At 50.9% G+C, this 23669-nt stretch overlaps 1 protein-coding gene across 3 annotated transcripts in view; it reads right to left on the bottom strand.

The window, feature by feature from the left end:
- Positions 1-3549: 3549 nt before the first annotated feature.
- Positions 3550-23669, bottom strand: part of RAB6A (RAB6A, member RAS oncogene family) — a 57731-nt gene continuing 37611 nt past the window's right edge. The window contains exons 3-9 of one of the 3 annotated variants that reach the window (XM_066990044.1): positions 20810-20863; positions 19324-19440; positions 19162-19267; positions 17175-17286; positions 15916-16009; positions 7601-7667; positions 3550-5604 (exon numbers count right to left, since the gene is read on the bottom strand). In XM_066990044.1, the coding sequence (XP_066846145.1) occupies positions 5540-5604; positions 7601-7667; positions 15916-16009; positions 17175-17286; positions 19162-19267; positions 19324-19440; positions 20810-20863 (615 nt within the window). In that variant the 3' untranslated portion in view covers positions 3550-5539. The remainder of the gene's footprint in view (positions 5605-7600; positions 7668-15915; positions 16010-17174; positions 17287-19161; positions 19268-19323; positions 19441-20809; positions 20864-23669) is intronic. The other 2 variants (XM_066990043.1, XM_066990042.1) reach the window with 2 other exon arrangements.

Here is a 23669-nt window from a genome sequence, read left to right on the forward strand (position 1 = left end):
GCCCCCTGCTTTTTAGGAAAACCTCCCACTCCCGAGCGTTTCCCTAAGCCAGGGATTTCCGAGCCAGCAGAAGCTCCCCCGGCACACAAACCCCGGCTGTTCGCAGAGCAGCCGGGAGCAGGATCCGGCCCCACGCCGCCCCTGCCCCTTCTCTCGCCGTCCTCCAGCCCGGTTTCCATCCTCACCTCCACCCAAACCTGCCCCCGTCTGTCCCCGCAGCCCCCGGGGACCCTCGGCCCCCGTGTCCCCATCCCAAAGGCGGAGGTGAGCCACCAGCCCTCTTCTCAGCCTGGCTGCCCCCAGCCCGTGCCACCGCCGCTAATTAGCGCCGATGGAGCCTCACCGCTAATTAGTGCCGATGGAGCCTCCCCGGTGCCGTCCCACCTGCCACCGAGCGCCCCGGGGGGCACAACGCGCGCGAGAGCCGGCGCCATCACCCCAACGGGGCTGGGCAGGGAGGCGGCACCGCGCGGTGGCAGGGTCGCCAGGAGAGGGACAGCCCCTAAATCCATTCCTCGGGGACTTCGGCAGCCCCAAGAGCCCCCCACACAGAGGGATGAGTGTCACCGAGAGCGGCGCGCCCCATGGGATGGACGGGGCACGAGGCTGTGGGGACGTCCTGAGGAGCACGCGGCGCCTTCCCCATCACCAGCGCCTCTTAGGGTTTATCCCCTCCCCCCGTCCCACAGCCCTGCGCAAAGCCAGTAACAAACCAGGATCTCCACGCCTGGGCGCGTGGCAGCGTTGGGCTCGTTTCCCGTGCCGCATCCAGCCGCTGCCCCCCCGGAAGCCCCTTCCCCAGCCCCGCGCCCCCGCCGCCCGCGGTACCTGCGCGTCCCGGGGCCGATCCTGCCCCTCTCCTCCCCAGGGCTGGTGCTGCTCTCCGAAAGCCCCGAGCGACTCCGCACAGCGGCAAGGGGCCGGCGGCTCCCGTCGCGATGCCCCGGGGGCTCCACGCTGGGGGAAGGAGCCGAACGCACTCAAATTATTTGGAATATAATACGCGGGTGTTGGAGGCACGAACATCAGGCCAGCGTCCACAAAATGAGCAGAAACGAGGGCTGGCCCGCGCCGTTCACCGCTCCTACGGCCTCACACGAGCAACGCCCCCTCTGCCAAAGCTGCTCACGCCGGCTGAGACCCCGAAAACCCCCCCCAAAAAATCTGAAATGAGGATTAATGCGGTGGGATGCACAGCGACAACTGGGAATGGGAGGTTAGTGGACGAGAGGTTAACACCCAGGCACGCCCGCAAGCAGCCCCATCAGGTTAGACCCCAAATGTCGCAGCGAGCAATTTGCTGGCACTGGCTTTGCTCCCACTGAGCCCCCAAATCGCTTGTTCGGAAACGAAGCGGCCGCACCGCGTGGTGCCCGGCTTCGCGAGGGGCCGGGATCGCCTCTCCCCGCCGCTGCCCCTCTTCCTGAGCCGAGATAAACGCAGGAAGGTCAGAGCACGCCCCAGCCACCACCAGCGGCGCTGAAAACCCGTTGTATCTCACCGACCTCAGCAGCACCCGGACTGAGCACGCGGGGTGCAGAGGGAAACGGTGATTTCGGTGCTTTAATCACCGGTAACTTTGATCGAGCCCTTAGCGCAACGAGGGCAGCCGTCCTCCTTCCAGCTGGGCTCCGGGTGGCTGGCAGCGAACGCTCGGAATTGCTTTAATTTACACCCAAAGCCTGGGAAATGGGAACCTGCAAGGTTCGGCTCGGGAAACGGCAGCTCCTGGAGAGCGCGTCCCTGCGAGGGCAGCAGGAAAATCCCCGGGGGGCCGCAGCCCCGCGCCGCCTCCCGTGGGGACGGGCAGAGCTGCCCGCAGCGTTTAGCTCCCGGGATTCACGGCAGCCGTGGCGCTCAGGATCCCAAAATTCATCTGGTAGAAAGCTGCAGGTGGGGTTTACACGGGGTGGGGAAGGAGAAGGTGGCGAAGGAGGGGGGAAAAAGGAACCCAGCTGCTTCAGGCAGACCCCTCTCTGCCTCGTTTCTTAATGATTTGGGCGCTGGGAGCAAGGCGCCACGCAGCAAGGGGACGGTGCCGGCAGCAGCCCCGCGGGCACCACCAGGACGCTGTGCTCGGAGGGGAGGCCGCCAAGCCTAAAGCCAGCCCAGATTTACCCGGCAGCACCCGCCTAACCCAGTCCTTGACCGTGCAGTCAGCTGGATGCTCCCCGTCTGACTCGGTTCCCAATACGCGCACGGCTCGAGCCGCTCTGCTTGCCTCTTGTGAACGCTTCCCGAGGGGGAGCTGGGGCTGAGTGCCCCAGGGCCGTGCCGTGCCCTGAAGCAGCCCCTTCCCTCCTGCTCCGGCAGGACCTGGGTGCGCCAGGAGGAGCAGGAGCCCCCCCAGCGACCAGAGCCTTCTCCTCGTCCCCTAAGGCCGGCAAGGAGCACGTCTGTTACCGGTACTCACCCACCCGTTCCTGCAGCCCTCGTCCTCCACCACCTTTCTGCAAAAAAAAACCCTCCTCCAACTCTCCAAGGCCGACAGGCAGGAGCAGGAGGAAGAAATCAGAGCCGCTGACACCCTTCACCCCCCCCCCCCAGCCCATGCTCCGAGGGATGTGGACAGAGAAGAGACCCGGAGCTTTCCAATGAGACAGGTATTTATTTAGTTCAAGCGCTAAGGAATTTTTCGTTGTTTCATATTATCAAACAGAGCTGAGGTACCAGCGACATTCCAACATGAAGAAAAGGAACCTTTTTCCCCTTATACAATTTCTTCAACTACTTGTATTCAAGACAAAAAGTGAGTAATGGGTAGCCGCGTAATGTACTGTACAACAATCAAGCCAGAGTGGGGAGGAGAAAAGAAACAGAGCAGAAACCTTCGCTGTTTTCAAAGTCGTCACAAAAGAAGTCTGGTCCCATGGTCCTACTGGCCACGCCGATGGAGCAAAATAAAATCAGAACCCAAAAACCGAGAGACAGATGGCACGAGGCATCAGGGTGCAAAAAATTACAGAGACCGTTGCTCCTGCGCTCGCTTGGGAGAGGTCTTTTCCCTGGGAAGGTGGGAAAGTAAAAGGGCAGGACCGGTCCCTGCCGTCGCGTTAAGCACTGGCTGCAGGACCAGCAGGAGTGAAACGCACCCGGTGGTCCTGAGCAGACCTCGGGGACCAGGAACTCATCCTCGTGCCTGCGGCCACCGTGTCGTCGGGCGCACCCCCTGCGAGACCTTTTCTCGAGAGGGTCGTAACGGGGCCGCCTTCCGAGCCTGCTCTCCAAAAGCGGCACCCCCGAGCAGCGGCGGGGCTGCCCGCCCACCTAACCCAGTGCGGTGAGCCAGCTCCTTGCAAATCCAGTGCTTAAAGCTCAGGACTACGAGGGAACGTAGGGTTTGGGTTACGTCAGAAGCAAAAAAAAAAAAACGCACGTGGTTGTGGAAAGCAATGAAATGACCAACACGAACCGCATGGAGAACCGAAGGGGGGTAAAAAAAGCAGCGAGATGGATCGCTTTTGCACAGTTAAGAACAGTACAATACAGGAAAAGCAGCCAGGTTTCCTTCCCCTCAAGAGTTTCTTTTAAATAAAGAATGATCCTTGGTCACATATCATTGATGTTTATTTCAAGACATGCCACGTCAAAAAAACTCGCCTTTAATATTGCGTTATAAAAGCACTTTTACATCTCCTCCTGCCTTTAAGTTATTGGTGTGCAGAGCTGCTCTAAACCCAGGGCAGGGCACGAGCCTAGCATTCGTCTCAGGAATGAAGAATCCCAAAGCCTTTCATGCCCGCTTCCTGGTGAAAGCGGTGGTGAGGACGATTCCCTTCTCTTCCCCGGTTGGTAATTTTAGGTGGTAGAGGGGCAGAAGGGAACGAAGGAGGAGCCTGAGTATTTGCTTGCAATTGTTCCTTAAGCAGCAATCGCAAGCCAGGCTCGCGAATTCCTTCCTGCACTGTAACTCAGCCGTATTCGCCCAGCAAACAATGTATTTACAATTGTGTTTATTAACTTACACAGCAACTTCACAATGACTAGTAAAGATTAAAAGGGTGCACTTCTAGTGTGTTCGGTTCTGTGTTTCTCGGGTAGCTACACCTCGCGACATCAGCAAAGCTCTAAACGGATTCCTCAGCAAAAACGGAAAAAAAGAAAAATTACTGGAAATTGTAAAAAAAAAAAAAAAAATTAAGCGAGGAAATAAATATCAAAGAAAAACGGTTAATTGTAAGCCTAGTTAAATAGAAAACTAAACGACTAGTTATTCACCCAAACTATACAGCTCTAGTGAAAAAACTAAACCCGACTTGGAAGACGGAACATAAAAAAACCAACAAAAAAACGCTAAAAAATAAAGGCATTAATCTGCATAATCGTAAGTTGGTTTCCATCCTACGAACTCCCTCCCTTTCCCTCTACGGTCTTCCCAGCTACATTTCTGCATGGCCAAAGCGGCCGCCCCCTCCCCAGCCGCCCCCCGCCGTGGAGGCGCGGGCGCGAGCCCCCTTCCGCCGCCCCTCTCTCCCCGGCCTGGCGCCGCTCCGCTGTCCCTCTGCCAGACGTAAAGGTCCCCAGGCAGGTCTCGGTGCCAGCCCCCAGTCCCGTTAAGGTTTTCCCCTTACTTAAAAAAAAAAAAGGAAGCAGAACGCCTTCTCCCCCCGCAGCGGCTGACACGTTACGTTCCCATCTCTCGGGCAGCCATCGTTTGCTTTATTGTTGTTCTACGTAAAAGGAAAAAATGCTCCTAAAAACTCGATCTTGCACTCCAAGCTTGTTTTGTTTCCTGCAAGTGTTTCGCTAACGCGCTTCCACCTTTCCCCCCCCCAAAAAAAAACCCCTTCGGAAGCCAGTTACCCCATCCGGAGCCCCTCTGCGTTTCTCGGGATGCCGCCTTGGAAATGCGCTCACGTCGCCTCGGCCAGAACTAAAAAAAAATCCCGGTAGCCTGTCCTGGTATCGAACCCCCCCAAAAAAAGCTCTGGGGTTTGAAAACCATCCGGACTATCTCTGCTGGAAAGATTAAGGGCTTGGTTTTAGTCGTCGTTGTCTTTTATTATTGTTTAAGGACAGCATTTCACCCTCGGCATACGCCCCCTCCGCTTGCACTCCTGCCTGCTGTCTGGCCATCTCCGGGTGGTCGGAGAGATCAAGTGGGTGAGATTTGCAAGCGTTTCTTCTGCACGTACTTCTCGTCTAAGTCCAATTCAAAACTTACTCGGTTCCCATCATTTCAAAGTGCAATATCATAACATATTAAAAAAAGGAACAAATATTAAGAAATTGTACCTATTCTTTTTTTTTTTTTCTTTTTTTTTTTGTTTAAAGTTATAACTAGAATACGCTGGAATATTTTGGCTTTTTTTTTTTTTTTCTTATAAATAATGAAGACACTGACATTTTCTTTGTGTGTGTGTGTGTGTGTGTGCTTGTGAAGCTAATAGATCATCTCCACGAGACAGCCAGCGATGATGAACTGCAATACGTTATTACTGAAAGGGGAAGGTTCAAGCCAATATTCACACTGCAGTCAATGAAGAGTAAAGGGAGGGGAAGCAGTGATGTTCTGGAGAAAGGTAGAAGCCACGTGGTATTAGCAGGAGCAGCCTCCTTCACTGACAGGCTGCTCTTGAGGCTTTTCCAGTTTTATGTCGATCACTGGAAGAAGTTAAGTTAAGGCGAACAGACGTCAGCTCGGTCTCCCTACCCAGGCAGGGTTTTTTTTTACCGGGGTTTTCAGCTCGGTACCCGCGTTTCCTACTAAAACACTTCGTTGTGCTCTTGTGAAGACCAGCTTCAACCAAAAGCCCCGATACAGGTTTCTCAGCAGCCCCGGCACCGTTTCCGCTAGACGTTTGGGAACACGGCAGGGTCAGAGCCCGTCCTGGAAAGCCCCGAGGTCCTTTCTCTGGAGGAAGCTCACCTCTTAAACTCCTGCTCCCCTACGCTTCGTGCCAGCTGGGCAAATAATTCCTCCTCGCTCCCGTCCGCACCCAGCAGGAGGGCCAGCCTGGCTTCTGGGTGACACAAGGTCACCCCGAGCCTGCCCCCGATAAGCTGCTCCCCTTGGGGCGCTCCAGTTCCCGACCCGTGCCCCGCAGTCGCAGCGCTTACGGCAGCTTTTTTTTTTACCCCGAGAGCCCGGAAGGCTGATCCCGACCCCATCGACCTGCGGGCGTTCGGCACCAGTCTCGAGTGTCCCTCTTATCGGCGAACACAGCTGGCTCTTCCAGCTCCTCTCTTTTCGGGGGATTCCAGTTGCTCTTTACGGAGGTTGGGAGAAAAACGTGGAAAGGGGAGAGCAAGAATTCATTTCAAACATCCGATCCGCCCGTTCGGCTGGTTTAAACCTGGCTCACGCGCTGAGAGCTAAGAGCTGGAGATGCTCAAAACGAGCCCTGCCAGCTCCGCCAGAGCACGAGCAGCTCGAGATCAGTGAGCCCTCGGTGCTCTGTGAAAAGAAGCCCATGGAAAATCCCCCCCCCAAACTAATCCCAACGCAGCTGTTTGGGAGACAATCGCATTCAGCCCTTGCTATCTGCAGCCTGCAGGAAGCCGAATTCAAAGCGCCCTTATCAGCCTCCCGTTTAGGGACTGGTGATCAAAACCCCCCCGACAGAGCAACCGCGGGCCCGTCGGCCGCTGGCTCGTGCAGCCTGCCCTCATCCTCTCGTTAACGAAGGTGGCTGCTCATTAACCTTTTGGTGACCTGCCTCAGGAACCAGTTTTGATCAGCAGAACCACGTCACACGGAGCTTGTGCCTTAGCAGCCGCGGTCCGCAGCCTCCCAAATCTCCCCCTCTGCCGTAAGACGCCCTACGGATGCAGTTCCAGCCCTGAATCTGTCCTCTCTTACAGATCCCGCAGCGTCCTTCCTCCGAAACACCGTCCCTCCGCCGCTTACCAGCGATACGGCTGATCCTTGCTGTAAATGAACCTGAAGACCCCAGGGAAGTTCCTCTCCAGCTCACTTCTGGCACCTCGCTAACTCCCACGAGGTTTAATGCAACCCCTTCGCTCCCCCCTGGGAGCACCCGCCGCGATTTCGCCCCCTTTGTCCCTTCAGCTCCCACCCCTGCCGCATCCCTCTGGCTCCCCCATCGCCTCCTTCCACCAAAGACAGCCGAGGTGGGCAGCCAGGCGGAGCCGAGGGTGGCAAGAGGCTCGATTAGCAGAAATTTCGTTCACCTTCAGGGCTACAGCGAGCAACCGCGGCCACTCCACTCCATCTCTGTCAGCCTCTTCGTACCAGCTCCTCCACACCCAGCCTGTTCAAACCCTCCACAAATCATCCCTTTTGGCTGCATCCCTCTGCACCTTCCCCTTCTCCTCCCTTCAGCTTTATCCACCTCACTTTCACGCCTCCTCCTACCCCTAACCATCCCCGCTGCCTTTGCTTCACCGCAGCAGCCTCTGCCCTTACCCGCAGCCCCAGCCATCCATCTCACCGAGCCTCATTCCCCTAACCAAAGCTCGGGGGCTACTTGCCCTTGTTGCCCCCCTTTTTGGGATGCCCGTAAGCTGCCTGAGGGCTGCGGGACAGATATTGCTCCCTCCTCTTTCACCCCCGTCATTCAGGACCTGCGTCCTCCTCGTCCGCGGCGACGCCCGGCGGCGCTTTGCCACCGCAAGGCCACGGGCGCATAAAGGATACTGTCTTCTCTACTTTTGTCTTGTGTGCTTTCCATTCCAGGCAAGGCAGCTGCCACGCGTCGGAAAAGCTGTAAAAAAAAAATAACAAAAAACAAAACACAGGGAACAGATCAAAACAATCGGACTTTAAAGAGTGCACCCCGGTTGATCCGGTTCAAACAATGACCCGATACATCCCTGAGCGCTGCTGGCACCCGAACGCCTGACACCGAACATAACCTTTATTCCTCAGGAACGGCACAGCGCGGTTTTGTTGTTACTGGGGACGAGACGTCGCTGCCTCCGAGCAGCAAACCTCCCGGCACCTCTGCATTTCTGCCGCTTGGAACCCAGGATTTCGGGCTTGGCTTTGCCCCGGGCTTTACCTGGACCCCAAAACTTCCCCACGCCAGCTGGAAATTCAGCCTTCGGACCCCCGCGGGGCATCACCTACACCAGCAGCGGCCAAGCCGGCACCCACAAAAGCACCAGAACAGGGCACACGAGTAATGACAGCCCCTAAACGCCACCCTCCAGGCTCCGTGTACTGTGTGGCCCGAAAGTCAGAGAAAGGATATTTTATTTTTTTTTTTTTCCAGGAATTTGCCCTATCCTTTCCTAGCACCCTCAACTTTCAGTATCCTCTGCATCGCTACTGTGTGTCCAGCCCACACGTGGGTATAAAACAGAACAAAACCAGGTGCCGGGGGCTCCTGCAACCCCACAGGAGTCAGGCACTCATCCATCCCGTGAGCGCTGTTCCCCAGCAAAGCCGAGCTCCAAACTTCACAGGTTTATTCAGCTTGAAGGATGCTGAAATAAAAGGTAGGCTGAGAAGAACCACCGCCCTCTCCTAATTTCCTTACTTTGCCCCTTCCCTTCTTGTGGAGCGAGGCTCAGAGCTAGGGATTCTCTCAGATGCCATTTAGCCAGCCCTCTGGACAGGGTTTGCCCAATAAATAAAAGCCCGGTGCGAGCCCGAAGGCAGCGCAGGACTCCCCAAAAGCTCGGCACGGGTCTGACGTCAGCTTTAAGGCATTCAATCGACCTTATCTCGTGTTATCTCAGCCCTCTCTTTCAACGACACGAAGCTTCACCGCTCGCTCCCAGTGACCCACTTTCCCCAGCAAACCGAGCCAGCCCCCGTCGGTCCGTTCGCGTTACAGGTGTAGGGACCTCCGGCCATGCGCTTCGCGCCAATTTGGCCCCGAGTGCCCAAACGACGCCGGGAAGACGTTGGGAAAACCCTTCTGGCTCGATGAGTACCGCACAAATTAACCGTGAGCAAACCCCCGGATCTCTGCGGCCGCGATCTCCGCAGACACGCAGTGCTCATCGGGGTCTGACCTGTGCTGTCACCGCTCCTCGCCACTGACCGAAGAGGTTCCTACGTGAGCAGAGGACAAAGCTGGCGGGTAGGAAGAGGCGAAGCACATTGTGATTCCCGTCATCTCCCTCGAAACTGCTTTGGAAACAGCCCCCAGCATCCTCGCTCCTTTTTCACCAGCAGCAGTACACCGAAACTGGGACTGAGCCCGGGGTATGGGTCTGCCGAAGCCAACGCTTGATTTATTTTGCCGATTTTAGCTAACGGTTTCGAAGCTCAGCGTTCTCACCCAAGCGTCTGAGCCATCATCCTGAGCCGCCCGGCCTCGCTGAAGAATTCAGGCAAAACCACACGTCATTTCCTCACACGTCAACGAGAAAATAATGAAGGTGTGCCAAAATTCCAGGGGCTGAACTGTGGAAGCCCTCCACGCTGAACAGCCGGCAGGGATGCCCAACCGCCCAAAAGCGTAGAGGCAACGAGGACCTCGTGGTCAGAATTAAATGAAGGCAGGCAGACAGGGACCTAACCGTTATCCTTGTACCAAGAAGTCCCGTCGAGTGGTTCGACGCTTCCCATCGCGTTATCTGCTCTGCTTCCCCCGTCTCAGCAGCCCTCCTAGCTCTGTTGGAAGAAGCAGCCTGACCTATTTTCCAGGACGCTTCAAAACCAAAACCAGACGCGATCTCTTAGGGTTTAAGAACGAAACAAAGGGGAAGAAAGACGCTGCAGACTCTCAGAGCGACCTCCCACCGTATCCCCGTGCTCGGCGCTATTTCTCCTCGCCGCTCCAACCAGGTAACTGGCAGAGCTCTGCCACCCTCAGCTGTGTGACTTTTCAGAAGGTTTTTTGTTCACTCGGCACGGAACTAGACCATTCACTATCATTTTTTATGTTTTTTCCCCCCTCTCATCGAAGATGGTCAAGAAGTAATTTAGATTCCATCTCACCTTCCCTTGGAAGCCTTGAAGTTTTAGCATTATATCTGAATCCACGACACTCGGCAATCTCAACGCTTTGTCTTTCATGGTCTTGGACAAACCTCCCAACTCTACCACGTTTGGGTACAGAAGGCTCTGACTCTCCCCCTTTACCGAGCTCTGTCCCTGAAATGATTTCTGCTCCCCAAACATTTGATATTTAGCCATTTCAGGTTCATTTTTACGAAGGGAAACGGCTTAGCGATCATCATCTGGGCACCTAGCTCTGCGGGGGAAGTTGCGTTCGATCTCCCGCCCCTCCGATGCAGAGCAGCAGTGGGAGGGATATGGCAGAGGGACAGCGAAGCCCCCACCTTTTCCACCCTAACCCCAAAACACAGCGCCATCCCAGCTGCAACACGGAGAACCACCTCCGTCCCAGCCAAAACCAGGACAACTTACGGCACTTTTTTCGTTCTTATCCTGCGGCAGAGCCTGAAAGAGGAATTCTGACCCAGCCCTCGACGCGGGGTGGCGGGGGGCGAGTCCCCCCCCGATCCGTTTTAAAGAGGGATACGCAGGTTTGGCAGAGTCCTGGCCCTAAATGAGGCCGCTCGCTTAACACCTCCGCTCTGACAGAAGGAAACGCGACATCTCAGGTCTCTCTGCTGTTGGCACACGCTTGGAAAATCCTAGGTGGAAAGAGCACTGCAAAAAGGAGTTTTAATCACGTTTTGAAGGGTGACATCACCATTCCGTTCCCCCTTTTACAACGCACAGCACCAAAGGCTGCAAATCAGGGAGGCAGTTTACGGAAGGGAAGGGGGAGGATGCTTTAAAAAAAACCCTGAGATGATGGGAACTGACTGGAATCACTGCATTTAGACAAAACTGCTGCCAGAAAGGCTGTTCAAAATAAAAGAATCCTTTTTTAACGTGAAGACCGGGAATAAAATTGATGCCTTTCGCTGCATTTCTCGCCCTACATTATTTGACTACAAAGAGGAATTTGGCAACTACGAAAATCAACTTTCTTTCTTATTAACCTTCTGCTTATCAGCCGCAGCATACGCGAACAAATCCAATTAGGGAAACTTTAGGATGGGCAGAAAGCTGCCTTCTAGTTAGGGACCTTACTGCTCCGCAGTACCTTCGGGACCCACGCCAGCTCTCTTATCTCCCTGGAAAATGTCACAGGCAGCGGCACGTCTACACACCGATATAACGCGGTGTGCACATGCATATACGTTTGTGCATGCGTGTGTACACGTAAACACACAAACCGCGCGTTTTGGTGAGGATTTGGGACTTTTCTCCCACAGCAGGAGTTAAATGCAGCCGTCTGAAAGGCTAAGAGCCACACGAAAGCTATTCCCCGGAGCAAAGCGAGCGAAGTATTTCCCTAATTCTCATTCCCCAAGGAGAGCTCTGCAACTCCGAGTAACTCGTGCCCATCCAGCAGACAAAAAAAGCAAAGGACAGGGGGAAGAGCCGAGCTGCTGGATGCAGCCAGCTCCGTGAAAAAAGGGTTACCCGTGGGGCCACGGTCCTTCAGCCGTGAGAAAGTTCTCCTGCCAAAAACCATGCCCAGACTGGGGCTCTTTGAGCAGAAGCGTGAAGCGTGCCAGGTACTGCTGGAAGGAGGCCTCCAGGGCTCTCCGCCCCCCATCTCTTTTCCACGAGACGGCAAAACGAACCCTGACGTATTCTGGGCATGAAGTCCCCAGGCTAACAAGAAGATGCCCCGAAACACGGGCTGCCGAGACAGAGCACCAATCTCAGCGTCTTTTAAAGCTCGTTCAGGGCTGACAAACCAACTGAAGCAGGGAGTGACTCTCTGCGTTAACCGCAGCGAGCTATCTAGTTTTCCCCTCAGTCTTAGGGCTCTCCTAGCTGAAACTCGGAGGATCCAAAAGCCAATTTTTTTTTTTCCCTGTGTTGCATCTATTTAACCCCAGGACAATAATATCACCATTTTCACTCCGTACATCCTCTCGTTTTTCCTCCAGCACCCCCTCCCCGCGGCCAGAAGGAGCAGAAGGTGTACAGGAGCTCGGGGTCTCCGTACATTAAGAGGTCCAGCGGCACAGGAGGGCAGTCCATTACTGCCTGGTACAGCTAGAAGAGACGAGACTTGGCCCCAGCAGCTCATCAGATCAGCCCCCGGGGAACAGAAACGACAGAGAAGGCACGAAATGAAAGCCTGCAGTGTCTGGCTTCAGCTGGCACGCGCACAGGTCGCAAACCCTCTGCAGAGGCTGCATGCACACCTGCCTCCAAGCCTCTAAACCGTGAGGTCACTCATCTCACCTCGGCCCCCAGCACCACCAGCGAGCTGTTTCCTCTCATCCCACAGGGGAATAGTTAAAAAAGCCTGTAGGTTCACCATCTTCAGCAGTATGTTCAGCATGTTCCCCTTTATTTCTCTGTTGGCGGAAGATCCTGGCACTGAACTGCGTGTTGGTGCAACCCGCCTTCTAGAGGCACGCAATAAAACCACTCTGGATTTGTGGGATGGCCACAGCGAGCTCAGAGCTGTGGTACAGCACCCTTCCCTCTCCTCAGTGCTGCCCGCCTGCAGGAAAGGATGAAGGAGAGGCCAGAAGCAGTACCCACGGTCAAAAGTACGGAACGAAGGCCAGCAAACCAGTGCCACAGCCAAGGAGGTGAAAAAAATACCTCGGCCATTATTCTCCCCAAGCAGGACAAGAAATTTAAGTTTCTTCTGTATCCTTACAGTGAGGCAAACGCTGATGTGCAAAGCTCGCAGGCAGCATCGGGCAGAGAGGGCAGGTGGGCTGCAAGCGATGTCTCCGGGACTCAGGCACACGAGTGAGGCTGGAACTCCCAGAGCTACATGCTGGAGAGGATGGGAAGCAAGGAGGCTGTGGGGGGGCCGTCCAAGGGGCACACAAGAGCGAAATGAGACAGATCTGGAGGTGGTAACATCAAGACGTACACGTCCAACACTGCAGAGAACCCAAAACCCTAACGTGAAAGGGATAGAAATTCAAAAGAAACAACGGGGGACTGGGGATCCAGCTCCGTCCCAAACCTCCTGCATGAACCACAGCTCCGCAGTTCACTGCCTTTGAAGCAGGGCACAGCGTTTAGGGCCAGGAGACAGACGTTGTGCTGGGAAGAGAGGGCACTGGGAAAAAAAAAAAAAGCATTTTATTGAGTTTTCTGGGCTGCCCAGGTGGGTTGTCAGTGCTTCCCTCAGCAGCCTGAGACGTTTCAATACTGACAGACAAGAGCTTTGCATGGAAGGGAAAAAACAGTTCATATCTCAGTCATATCTAGTATGAAAGCTGCACGGTAATTGCTAAATCCTAACCCATAACCTAGTGGACGAACCGATGACTTGTCACCGGTCCAAGCTTCACCTCTATGTGAATATTCGATATCCGGCACGAAGCGATCGTAATTTGTACGTTCATGTCTCATTAAATACGGACTCCTTCCAAAATAACTTGACCCGAATTAAAAATCCCGTACGAAAGTTAACTCGGACAGTAATTGTTCTGCGGGATCAGGATGTGTTATGGAACGACGTTGTCACCTTAGGGGGAAGTCAAACTTGCATTCAGCTTATTAACGGAAGATTTTATACGGGTATGGTACCATTCTGCAGCTGTATCCACACTTTCCTGCTTCACTGGGAAAAGAAGCTGTTGGCAAGTTAGTAAAATAATTTCAGACTATTCAACAGAGAAGCTGCAAGGAAAATAAAGAACTAGATTACTGGTTTAAGCCTTATCCATTGAGAGTTGTTTCAATAACTGCTTATTAAGCTAATAAAAATGAAGGTTTCAAATATTCTACAGTACAAAATAGCTCTGAAGGCCCTAAAAATCACAGTCCGTGTCCGCAATACAGCCATCGGAATCTAGAAGAAAAAGCCACTTTTAGTTCTTTTCCAATAAGTACTCACATCTTTTGTTTTGGTATCTTGCACAGAGGATAAAGTCACTTAAAATCTGTCTCCTGTCCAACTCTGACAAGGCTTCACGCCACGGATTATGATGCAGGGATATGCAGCAGCCCCGGGTTTTTTTGGATAGTACTGTTTGACGATGTTAGCGAAGAACAAGAACCACATCTCTGCACACCAAATCTGCACTTTAACAGAGGGAACTCACCCCCAGGTTACCCGCTAACACCTTTTTTTTTTGCTGGAGCTGAATTACCAAGCCTATTTCCTTACAGCACGTAACCTGGCAATTAAAATCAGAGGCATAACGTGTCTAGACCTCCGTTATACGACGACGACTTTTCTCTAGAGAGAGTGCAAGTGAGGCTCCAGCTACCGAAATGGCTTTGTGTTCTGACAAGCTCGTTAGCACAATCCCTAAATGGCTTCAGCACAAAACGCAAGGAGGTGAAGTCGGTTCCTTCGTCACGCATTAAATGGAGCTACCATCCTTAAGGAAGGCAGCGGAGGCTTTACAAAGCGCGCGTTTCATTAAACGACAGTATTTTACGCTAAGATGGACTACGGGCATACTGGATTTTCCCCCTTTCGCGTCTCAAATCATCAGGCCCCCAACCCAACCAGCGTTAACCGGCCCCCCAAAAAAAGCCCCAAGCTACCTTGGCTTGGACACGCTTCTGGGGACGTGGCAGGTGCACGGCAGCTCCCTCAAGAAAAGAGGGAGCAGAGCTGCAGCAGCGCCATTCCTCTCAGCGCCAACTGCTCCCAAATGCACGCCCCGCTCCGAGCAAACACCAAGGGCTCCAGCAGGAAATCCAAGCCTTAATTACAAGGCAGCCTTTGTGTTGTGGCACGATAATTGGGGGACCCTGGAACCGAACGCTTTTTACGCTCGCTAACGCACGGAAAGGCAGCGCTGAGTTAACACATCTCATTATTCCATTACGGAGGGAATAATTTTGCTACTAATATGGAAGGTCAAGGGACGTTTTAGTAACAGACCCTTTCGTCCCATCTATAACATACACTCAAAGTAATTTATAAACCTGCTTTAGCAGCTCCTTACAAACTCCTGTACGCGAGCTACTCGAGTAGCTACACGTATAAAATAAGGCCCCCTTCCGACCTGAACCCACGATTCTAAAAGACATATATTTATATTTTTTACGTATTTATCTATGCACACACGTGTGCGTGTGCTCGCCCTGTGGAGGTACCCGAGAGCGAAAGCCTTCTGCAGCTTGCAGTCGTTATTTCCTCCTGCCGTAACAGCGGCTGCCAAATGCTTTAGTGGGCATGGCTCCGTATGAGAAATTGCAAGATCAATGAAAACGCAGTACCCCGCTGAGCCGGGAGGGATGGACGGCTCTGGCTCTGTACGCAGGAACTCCCAGTAAGCATATTTGCTGACATAACTAACAAGCCTAAACAAAAACCCTGGCATGTAAACACCAGATCAGTTGCGTAGTGTTTACTGCTTTTACCAGCTCACAGATTGCCGGGTGATTTATCTTCGTTAGCGCAACTGATTAAATTCTGACCTGCTGGATGGAGTTTGAAGAGCTGCAGCTCATCTCGCAGCACAAAACCGAGTCGCGCTGCAGTTGCATCAGCTCACAAGACATCTCACTGCTTTCCCCAATTCAAAAGCAACTCATCATCTAACGAAAATAAATAGCTTCAGCCGTCCAAGAACATTTGCTCGAACCTTCAGTGCCTTCCAACAGAGCAGGAACCCCAGTTTATGCTGTCTCACTATATGGTATGAGCATTTTAATCCATCACATTCCTCCTACGTTGGTTTGCCCACGTTCATTCACTGAGCAGGTTTGGGTTGGTGCTTAAATCCCTTCAATCTGAACACCGTTAGGGGCCGCATCAACACGAATTTGGGAAGGCATGATTTTGTACCCACAAAGCTCCTTCCTAATTCCTCTTTTCTAAGAGGAAAGAAGCTCCAAGTCATTTGCTGCAAGGTCAGGGATCCTTCAGCCAACAATTTAACTCCCAGATCTTGCTTTTTATGCATGAACTCCTAACGTCCCTCTAACACCCTACGCGAAGACTTCCCGATGCCTAGGAGCCGATCTTATTTCCACACTGGTGCGCTGACAGAAGACGTCCGAGGGCTGGATGCAGGCACCACGTTACTCACCTGTTTTACGTTGTATCCTGCTTTTGCACTAGTTTCGATGAACATTACATTCAGCTCTTTGGCTTTTCTTTCTCCTTCCTCAATGGACACTTGTCTGGGGAAGAGAACACAGAATCAGAAAAAACAGACGGACGCCTTGAGAATTCAGGTTGTTGTCTTTAACCCAAGGAGATGGCTCCTACGTTAACAGTTCTCAAAGCACTTAATGCTTTTCCCTGCACACGGATGCCACGTTTTGAGCATAGCTCTGCACTACCATAACCATTTCATTGTATCAGATGGACTTCAGTGGCACACCTGGCTCCCAAAATAAAGCAGCTGGGAGGGCCAGTGAGGCTCCTTAAGTCCCTGTCCAGGAAGCTGTGCTTTTATGGTTGAAAAAGCAGCAACTGAAAGACTTTGATACCCAATAACAATCATCAACTTGCAGGCTACAGAACTATTTTAACAGAGAACCAAGCACAACCATCTCATATCAAACGACTTTTGTTGTCTTCCCCCCACCCAGGTGTCCCCCCAATTAAGCAGTCTGCTAAAATCTGGAGAAAGCTTTGTCTCAAGAGCTTCCAAACAAAAATCATGAGGCATCTGTGCGTGTGTGTGAGTGTGAGAGAGAAAGAGAACAGCTTTTAATAGGAGGTTTATAGATTTTATATAATAGATTTTATAAATCTGAAGGGTCACAAGCTATTCTGAGAAAACAGGGATTCCAATCAAATACAGAATACTTCCGTTTCATGCTTTACTTTTACATTTTTATGGCTTTTAACTCCGTGTTAGCAGCACCATAAACCCAGAATCAGCAGAGTACACAGCTAAAGCTGAGGATGCACACCTTCAAATAAAAATATTTCAGTCTGCCAACTTAGGAAAACTTACCTTGTAGACTTTTAAATGGGAGGATTACTTGCACCTATCACTTGTACCGCAGCAAATTTATGAAGTCTGAGTATTTGTAACCACTTTAGCTTATTCATTCACTGATGCAGGTTGCTTTTAACGTCCTGTTCTCTCCTGACACCTGAACAACTGGGTCACAGTTTCTCACTCATTCATAGCATCGTGCTGCAAACTTGGGCTTGCCCGAAAGAGAGGAGTTTAAAGATCTGGGTTTATCTAGTCACTGCCACCTCCAGCACAGTTAAAACAAACTTGAGCATTTTGGAAGAAAATAGAAGCGTTCCTTTTAAAATAATCATCTTGGAGAAAATAACATCAGGCTAAGAAAAGCATCCAAAAGATGAGTTATTCCTCCGTACCTCTTATCTGCTAGATCTGTTTTATTTCCCACCAGCATGATGATGACATCGCTGCCCCTTTCCGTTCTGACATCATCGATCCATTTTGTTGTCTGCTGGAACGAGTTTACATCTAACGGAGAACAGTGGAGAGGATTATCACTGCAGATATCCTTCACATTTCACCGCTAACACATCTCAAAGTCTCATACAGAAGCTTCGTACTCTCTGGAATTGGCATAATAAGGTGATGAAGAACCAGCAAGCGAAACCCTAAGTGCCCCACGCTGACGTGTAGGAAAGCTTTGGCATTAACTTCAAATGGGCTAGTAACTTGGCTCCCTGGCTTGGAATTCACCTCGAACCAACGGAGTTGATCTCTGACTTGGATTTGACAGCATCAAAAATGAGAAGTCTCACTGTTCTTTTAGACCAGCTCCCATTTTGTTCAGCTGAACAAAAATTTTGTGTAGATTTTTGTACAGAGGTCAACACGATGGTGCCCTTCGTTCTTAACTGCTCATGACTTATGCCCCTACAGCAAGAGGCTCCTACGGTTTCACTGCCTCTCAAAGGTATTTAATACCAGCTACGCGTTTTGTACAGCTGAATCACTTCTCAGTTGCTAGGTTTAGGGTTTTCCCCAGGAAATATCAGGGTTATAAAACCCTACCAGCAACTCCTGCACTGTTGAACACTGAGTCCCAAATAGTTCGTTTGCATGGAACAAGAAACAGAAATTTAACGTGTCCACAGGAACTTTTTCTTAATGATACGTCCTCAAAAGAGGGAAGGTAATTTTAGGAAGCTACCCTGCTCTAACGAGACAGCACGCTTGTAAAAATGTTTCCTTTTCCCATAAGGAAAACTGCCACAGAGCTCAGCATTTGCCAGTCGGCCACCCGAGAGCATCTGAGTTGCCTAAGTAGTTTTCAGCACTTAGAAAATGGGGGCTCTGCAGCAGTTCTCGACAGTAATTGATTTTTTTTAATGGCTTCTACTGCATCGTAATATATTGCATGCCAGACAGGCAAGGCTTGATCATTTGCCAGTGTCTTAATTTGTCTCTTTACTACTCAGTAATATTGAATTTGCTAGGTCGGTAAGAAAAAACTCCGAGGTTCACAGCTAACTTGCAATTTTAGCTCAAGTGAAAGCGCTATTTTTAACAACTAAAGATTTTATAGGTAAAGCCCTTATTCCTGCTATAATCTTCTAATATTTATAAATCAAAGGACAAGCTCTTTTGCATTTGTAGAGATCTAGGCCATTGCTCTCCGTCAGTTCTGGTTTAGAACTCAAAATGTCTACAGGTTTATTTCTAAACCAAATTTCTGCTCTTTGAAAACACTGAACCCTAGTAAATCAGGGGTCTCTGGACTGAGGGGAGGGACAGAAGGAGAAGAGTTGAAGAAAGCACTAATATTTTAGTTCACAAAAATGTACGTACCTTAGTAAGAAATGAAAGAGCACTTGTTAAAAGGGTAAGGGCTTAGGGGTAAGTCGCACATATTGCGAAACGTGAACGTGATTGATTCAAATGAAAATGTGAGGTTAATGCACCTTCCCCCCAGCCCATGCCCAAACCTTGTGGGGAGGGGGGGGGGCAGATGGAGTGAAGCAAGCTACGGCTACCAGTGCAAAGTCTAAGTTGAGAATTCAGACATCTGCGAACGTGAGTCAGGTGTTTGAGACCAAAAATCACAGGTCATACCGTGATCGAAAAGCTGATGAAATGGGGTAAAAGTGCAACAAGACCAGCCAGGACTCAAGGCTTCAGGAGGATGTGATAGGAAAGGGTTACAAAACGAGGGCGTTTATGAGACAGTTCATACGTTACGACAGCAGTGATTGGGTGGCTAGCTTAAAACTTAGCTACGATGAAAGAAAACGTCTTTTTTTTCATGCCAGAATGGAGAACAAGCACATGGCTGTGATAGGACATGCAAAGCTAGGCTAAAGGATGGAAAGGGCAGAGTATTAGAAATGCAGAATTCCCCCCACTCACTTGTGATATCATAAACAACAACTGCAACAGTGGAGTCACGAATGTAGCTAGGAATCAAGCTCCTGAACCGTTCTTGACCTGCTGTGTCCCATAATTGCAACCGTACCTAACAAAATCAGTCAAACAAGCAAGAAAAATAAGAAAAAAGGTCAAACCCAGTGCAATATACCTACTTGTGATATCGTAAACTACTACAGCAGCAGCAGAGTCACGGATGTAACTGGGAATGAGGCTACGGAAACGTTCCTGACCCGCAGTATCCCACAGCTGCAACCTGATCTGTGGGTGGGAGAAAATTAAAAAAGCCAAACTGCCACTAAAAATAAAAGAGTAAATAAATCGCACTTTTTGAAAAAGCTAAAGAAAAATATAAACTCATGCAGGAGATGACTGGGGACTGGGAGCAGCTGCGAACTGTCTCCTCCTTTGCAGCAATCTCTCCCAAGCACCTGTAGTAGCCAAACTGGCGGACGTGCACCTATCTTCCCTTTCTGCTCTCTTCTCTCCTCAAAAACGTTTTCCTTCCAGAAGGGGAGAAACAGGATTGCTCAGCTTTCAAAGGGAAAGGAGCAACAAGGTAAACACGGCAAATATTCACCTGCAGTTCTGCCTACACAAGGTTTTCATGCTCTGCTGCTATCCTCCCGCGGGACTCGAGCACGTAACTCTCCAGCAGCCTGGAGGACGGTTGCTGGTGGAAGAATCCAGCCCCACACCACACTTCTAAAGGAAAAACCTTCGGCTGCTGCCAAAGCACTGGAGAAGCTACTAACGTGAATTTTTTCAAGGAGGATAAAATGCTAGTTGCACTCTGTATTCAAGCCTTAGCCACATTTTAAATTAACATGCGCACAGATGAGGTTTAACGTCTCTTACCAGCAAGGTTCTGAAAGAAAAGGCAAGAAATACTACAAGCAACGTGTGTGGGAAGATGTGCAAGAGTCGTTTTGCTACGGAAAGACCATCTCTCATCACTGAAGCACTTTTAATGCAATCACATTCATTGTGAGTTTATACAAAACCGTAAGCTTATGCAGCACTGCTCAACTTGCTTCTGCAAGCAGCTGAACCGAACTTCTTAATGAAGGGAACTTCTTAATGAAGGATCTGAGCTAATTTTAAACCACAGACTTTCTTCCAGAGAGCGGTGATTTAATTTCAGGAACGAGAGCTGCACCAAGCTAAGTAACAGGCATAATTTGTGGGTTACTACTGAAGGCAACCTTTTCCTAAAATAAGTCATGGTGAGGACTAATGAGCTAGCTACAAACTGGCAACATTTGGCAAACTGTACTGTACCCTTCAAAAGCTGAAGGGGTTAAGCGTGGCCCCCTTCTCTGACCTCCCACCATGATGCAAGCTAGCCACATAAGCTTTCTCCAAAAAAAAGAAGACAGCAGAGCAGCTTCTGCCACTTGCAAACCGGCACTCCCGAGCCCTCCGCAGACGAGCCCGTGGCGATTTCTCCTTTCCCCACCGAGGGAAGGGAGCTGTCTGCACAGCGCCTGTCAGCCTGGAAGCAGCTGGTAGGTGAAGGCTCAAGCTTGTCCTTCCAAGCGATCTCAGAACCGCGTGCTGCACAGTCACAGCAGATGCTGATCCTCGTTCCTACCGTACACAGAGCAGTGCCAACGAAAATCTTACTCACTGTTCGATCCTCCAAATACATGGTTTTCGATAAGAAGTCAATGCCAATTGTTGCCTGGAGGGAAATAGAGAAAAAAAAGAAAAAAACTTCAAATTAGGTACCAGAATAACTGCAGCAGTTTTCAGGGGAGCGAGCATTTCTGCCACAACTGTAGTGGATCTGCAGAAAAAAAATGTGTTTTCTTACTTTCAGGATGTTGCACTAAGATTCATTTAGGAGTTTCTTTAATATCCGTAACTGGCACGGTATCGTAAGCACAAGAAGTTGTTAACCTTAACCTTAATTTATCTGACAATTTAATCCACACAATCATACGGGGATCAGCAAGGATTCCTGTGCACGTATTCTAGTGTCCATCAGCTGAACCACGTACCTTCACTTCAAGCCTTTTTCATCAAGGCTACGGTGGGCAGCTTCACATCTGCAGCAGCACAAGAGCACATGCATGCACACAACAATTCTCTAATAACGTCCAGCTCATCCTACAGCTCACTGCAGCACGACTGCGTCCGAGCTGCTAGACGCTAGTGGGAGCTCCGCGTAGAACATCCAAATGGGTTTAAGAGAAAGAAAAGAGGAAAGCACTACTAAGTGCTTTCAAGAACTGCTTTTTAAATATCTTCTCCCCGTATTTCATGGCTGCATCGAGCAAATCCGAGCTCCAAGGGTTCGTTTGCATCAGGGAAACAGCTGAGCTGAGGCTAAAGGGGTGCCCAGGATTTAGCAGGACACCGAGCACCTCAGGCAGCTGCACCCTCAGCAACATCAGTAGAGCCTAAAAGCTAATCCAAATAAATTGATTTTAAAAAAAATAATAATAATAGACAAGTGTCAGCTAAGACAAAAAGATTTGACTTCCCTGCTCTCCCATGTTGAAGCAGGAATTTCTAGCGGAGAGTTTATTTTACTGTATATGCCTTATATTGTTAGCCTTCTATTATGCCATCATTATATATTATCATAATTAAGTCCCTGTGTTCTGTCAGATATTTTAGGAGGTAGGAATAAAGAATAGAGCCAGCCAGCCTGCTTGAGGGCAAACAGACCTGAATTTCCACTTGCAACTAAGCCTGACACATCTGAAAGCAAACTTTCCTGGCTGGATCAGGACGGCAGCTTTGAAGAGACGCAGGCAGGAACAACAAAACCTGGAGGGTCCCGACGTGGCTACCCAGTGATTTTCACCCGTCCTCATGAGCCGTGACATTACCAGTTCAGACAGACGGCACTGAAAGATGGACACGAGAAGCCTTACACGGCTAACAGAGCAATATGCCTCCCTTCTGCTTTTGTGTTGTATTGTTTGGGGACGGGGTACTCCTCTACGACTGCCTCAAAGACGCTTCTGTTTTCCCTTGCGGCTACTTGATTTGCCTTCGCAGAAAAAAAGCTACAAAGCCCCTGGGATGTCACACCACACAAGTCACCATCCCGTTGGGGCTGACGAGCTCTCAGACTCGGATTTTTCTCTGCTCGCAGTAAGAGCTGGGACATCAGCTGCACGGCCCGAACCTGCCTCAGCCCCTGCCTCGGCCCTCCTCGCGCCCAGCAGCTTCCTCACCGCCGTAACAAGTCCCCCTGTGCCTGCTGGAAATGCTGCACAGCTCCGTCAGGCCAGCGAGACTCCTGCACGTGGACACTCGTAACGTGGGAGATGGGACAGAAAGGCCAGGCCCAAAACTTACTTCAGATCCTGGCAACGAAAATATTTGCGCTGATCGTGCTGAGAAAACAGGCCGGCAGGTCCCTCGCTTCCAGGCTGCGACCAAGCTCTTGTTTCTAAGCCCCTACCAGCTCTGAGAATTACAGGAGATTTATGAACATTAAATTACATTTAATAATTGCATTTAAGAATCACACAACTGAGAGCCAGATGCGTGTGTCCACCTGTACTGTTCTGAGCGTCCCGCAAGGATACGGAGAAGAACCAGGAGCAGATGGCAAGGAGAGGAGTCAGGCACCCCCCACCCCAGACTTGTACTAAAATAGGTAAGCTACCAACAGACATTTTGTCACAGTCCTGACAAAAAGGAGGAGAGAAGCTTGGGGAATCTTCACAGATCGGTTGTGAGGAAGAGCTGGGCAATGTATGAGTGGAGAAAAAGACTGCTTCCCGACGGGACAAAACACACGGACATAAAACCGCTGTCACAAATGGTTCTGTGAAATGAAGCTAGCTACCCTAATTAAGAGGGAGGCGGGTTTAATCCACTTGTGAAAGGCTGCGTACGCAGGACAAACAATAATTAAGCATGAGAGGTACTGCGAGGCCCAACTGGAAGTCCAAAGACTACAAGCCCAACACAGATGCTCAGGTGGGCCACACTGTGGATGGGCATCAGAGCAGTGTTTAATCCAGCTATCCTCACATCCCTACCGCCTAAGGAGGACACCATTTTATAGACTACACTTGCTGACACAGAATGAGCCAAGACTACGCGAGGAGCCTGAGGCGAAGCAAGAACCAGGCCCAGTCACAGGCCGGCGCTCCAACTCAGCAGCGTCCTCCCCTCCTTTCCTCCAAGAGGCTGAAGCTAAAGGGAAGCGTGGCTTCTAATTTTCCTCTTGCATAACACGGAGTCATCGCGTTTGCCAGCGCCGGCCTTTCATTATGCATCGCACACAGTGCCACAGAACAAGGGAAACCTCTCCCAGCACGTCCGCGGAGAAGAATCTCTCCTGGTAATACAGCAAACAGCAATGGCACGATTTTATTCCAGGCGTTTGGGCTCGACGCAGTACAGCGAGTTCTTGGTTCATTCACAAACGCTGCTTTCATAAAACAGCTTATTAATAAGCTATATGGGCAACAGCTGAACTCCTTTTATCTAGCAGCAAGCGAAAAGGAAAGCAATGTACA

This window comes from Anser cygnoides, chromosome 1 (genome assembly GCF_040182565.1).
Source record: "Anser cygnoides isolate HZ-2024a breed goose chromosome 1, Taihu_goose_T2T_genome, whole genome shotgun sequence".
NCBI lineage: Eukaryota > Metazoa > Chordata > Aves > Anseriformes > Anatidae > Anser > Anser cygnoides.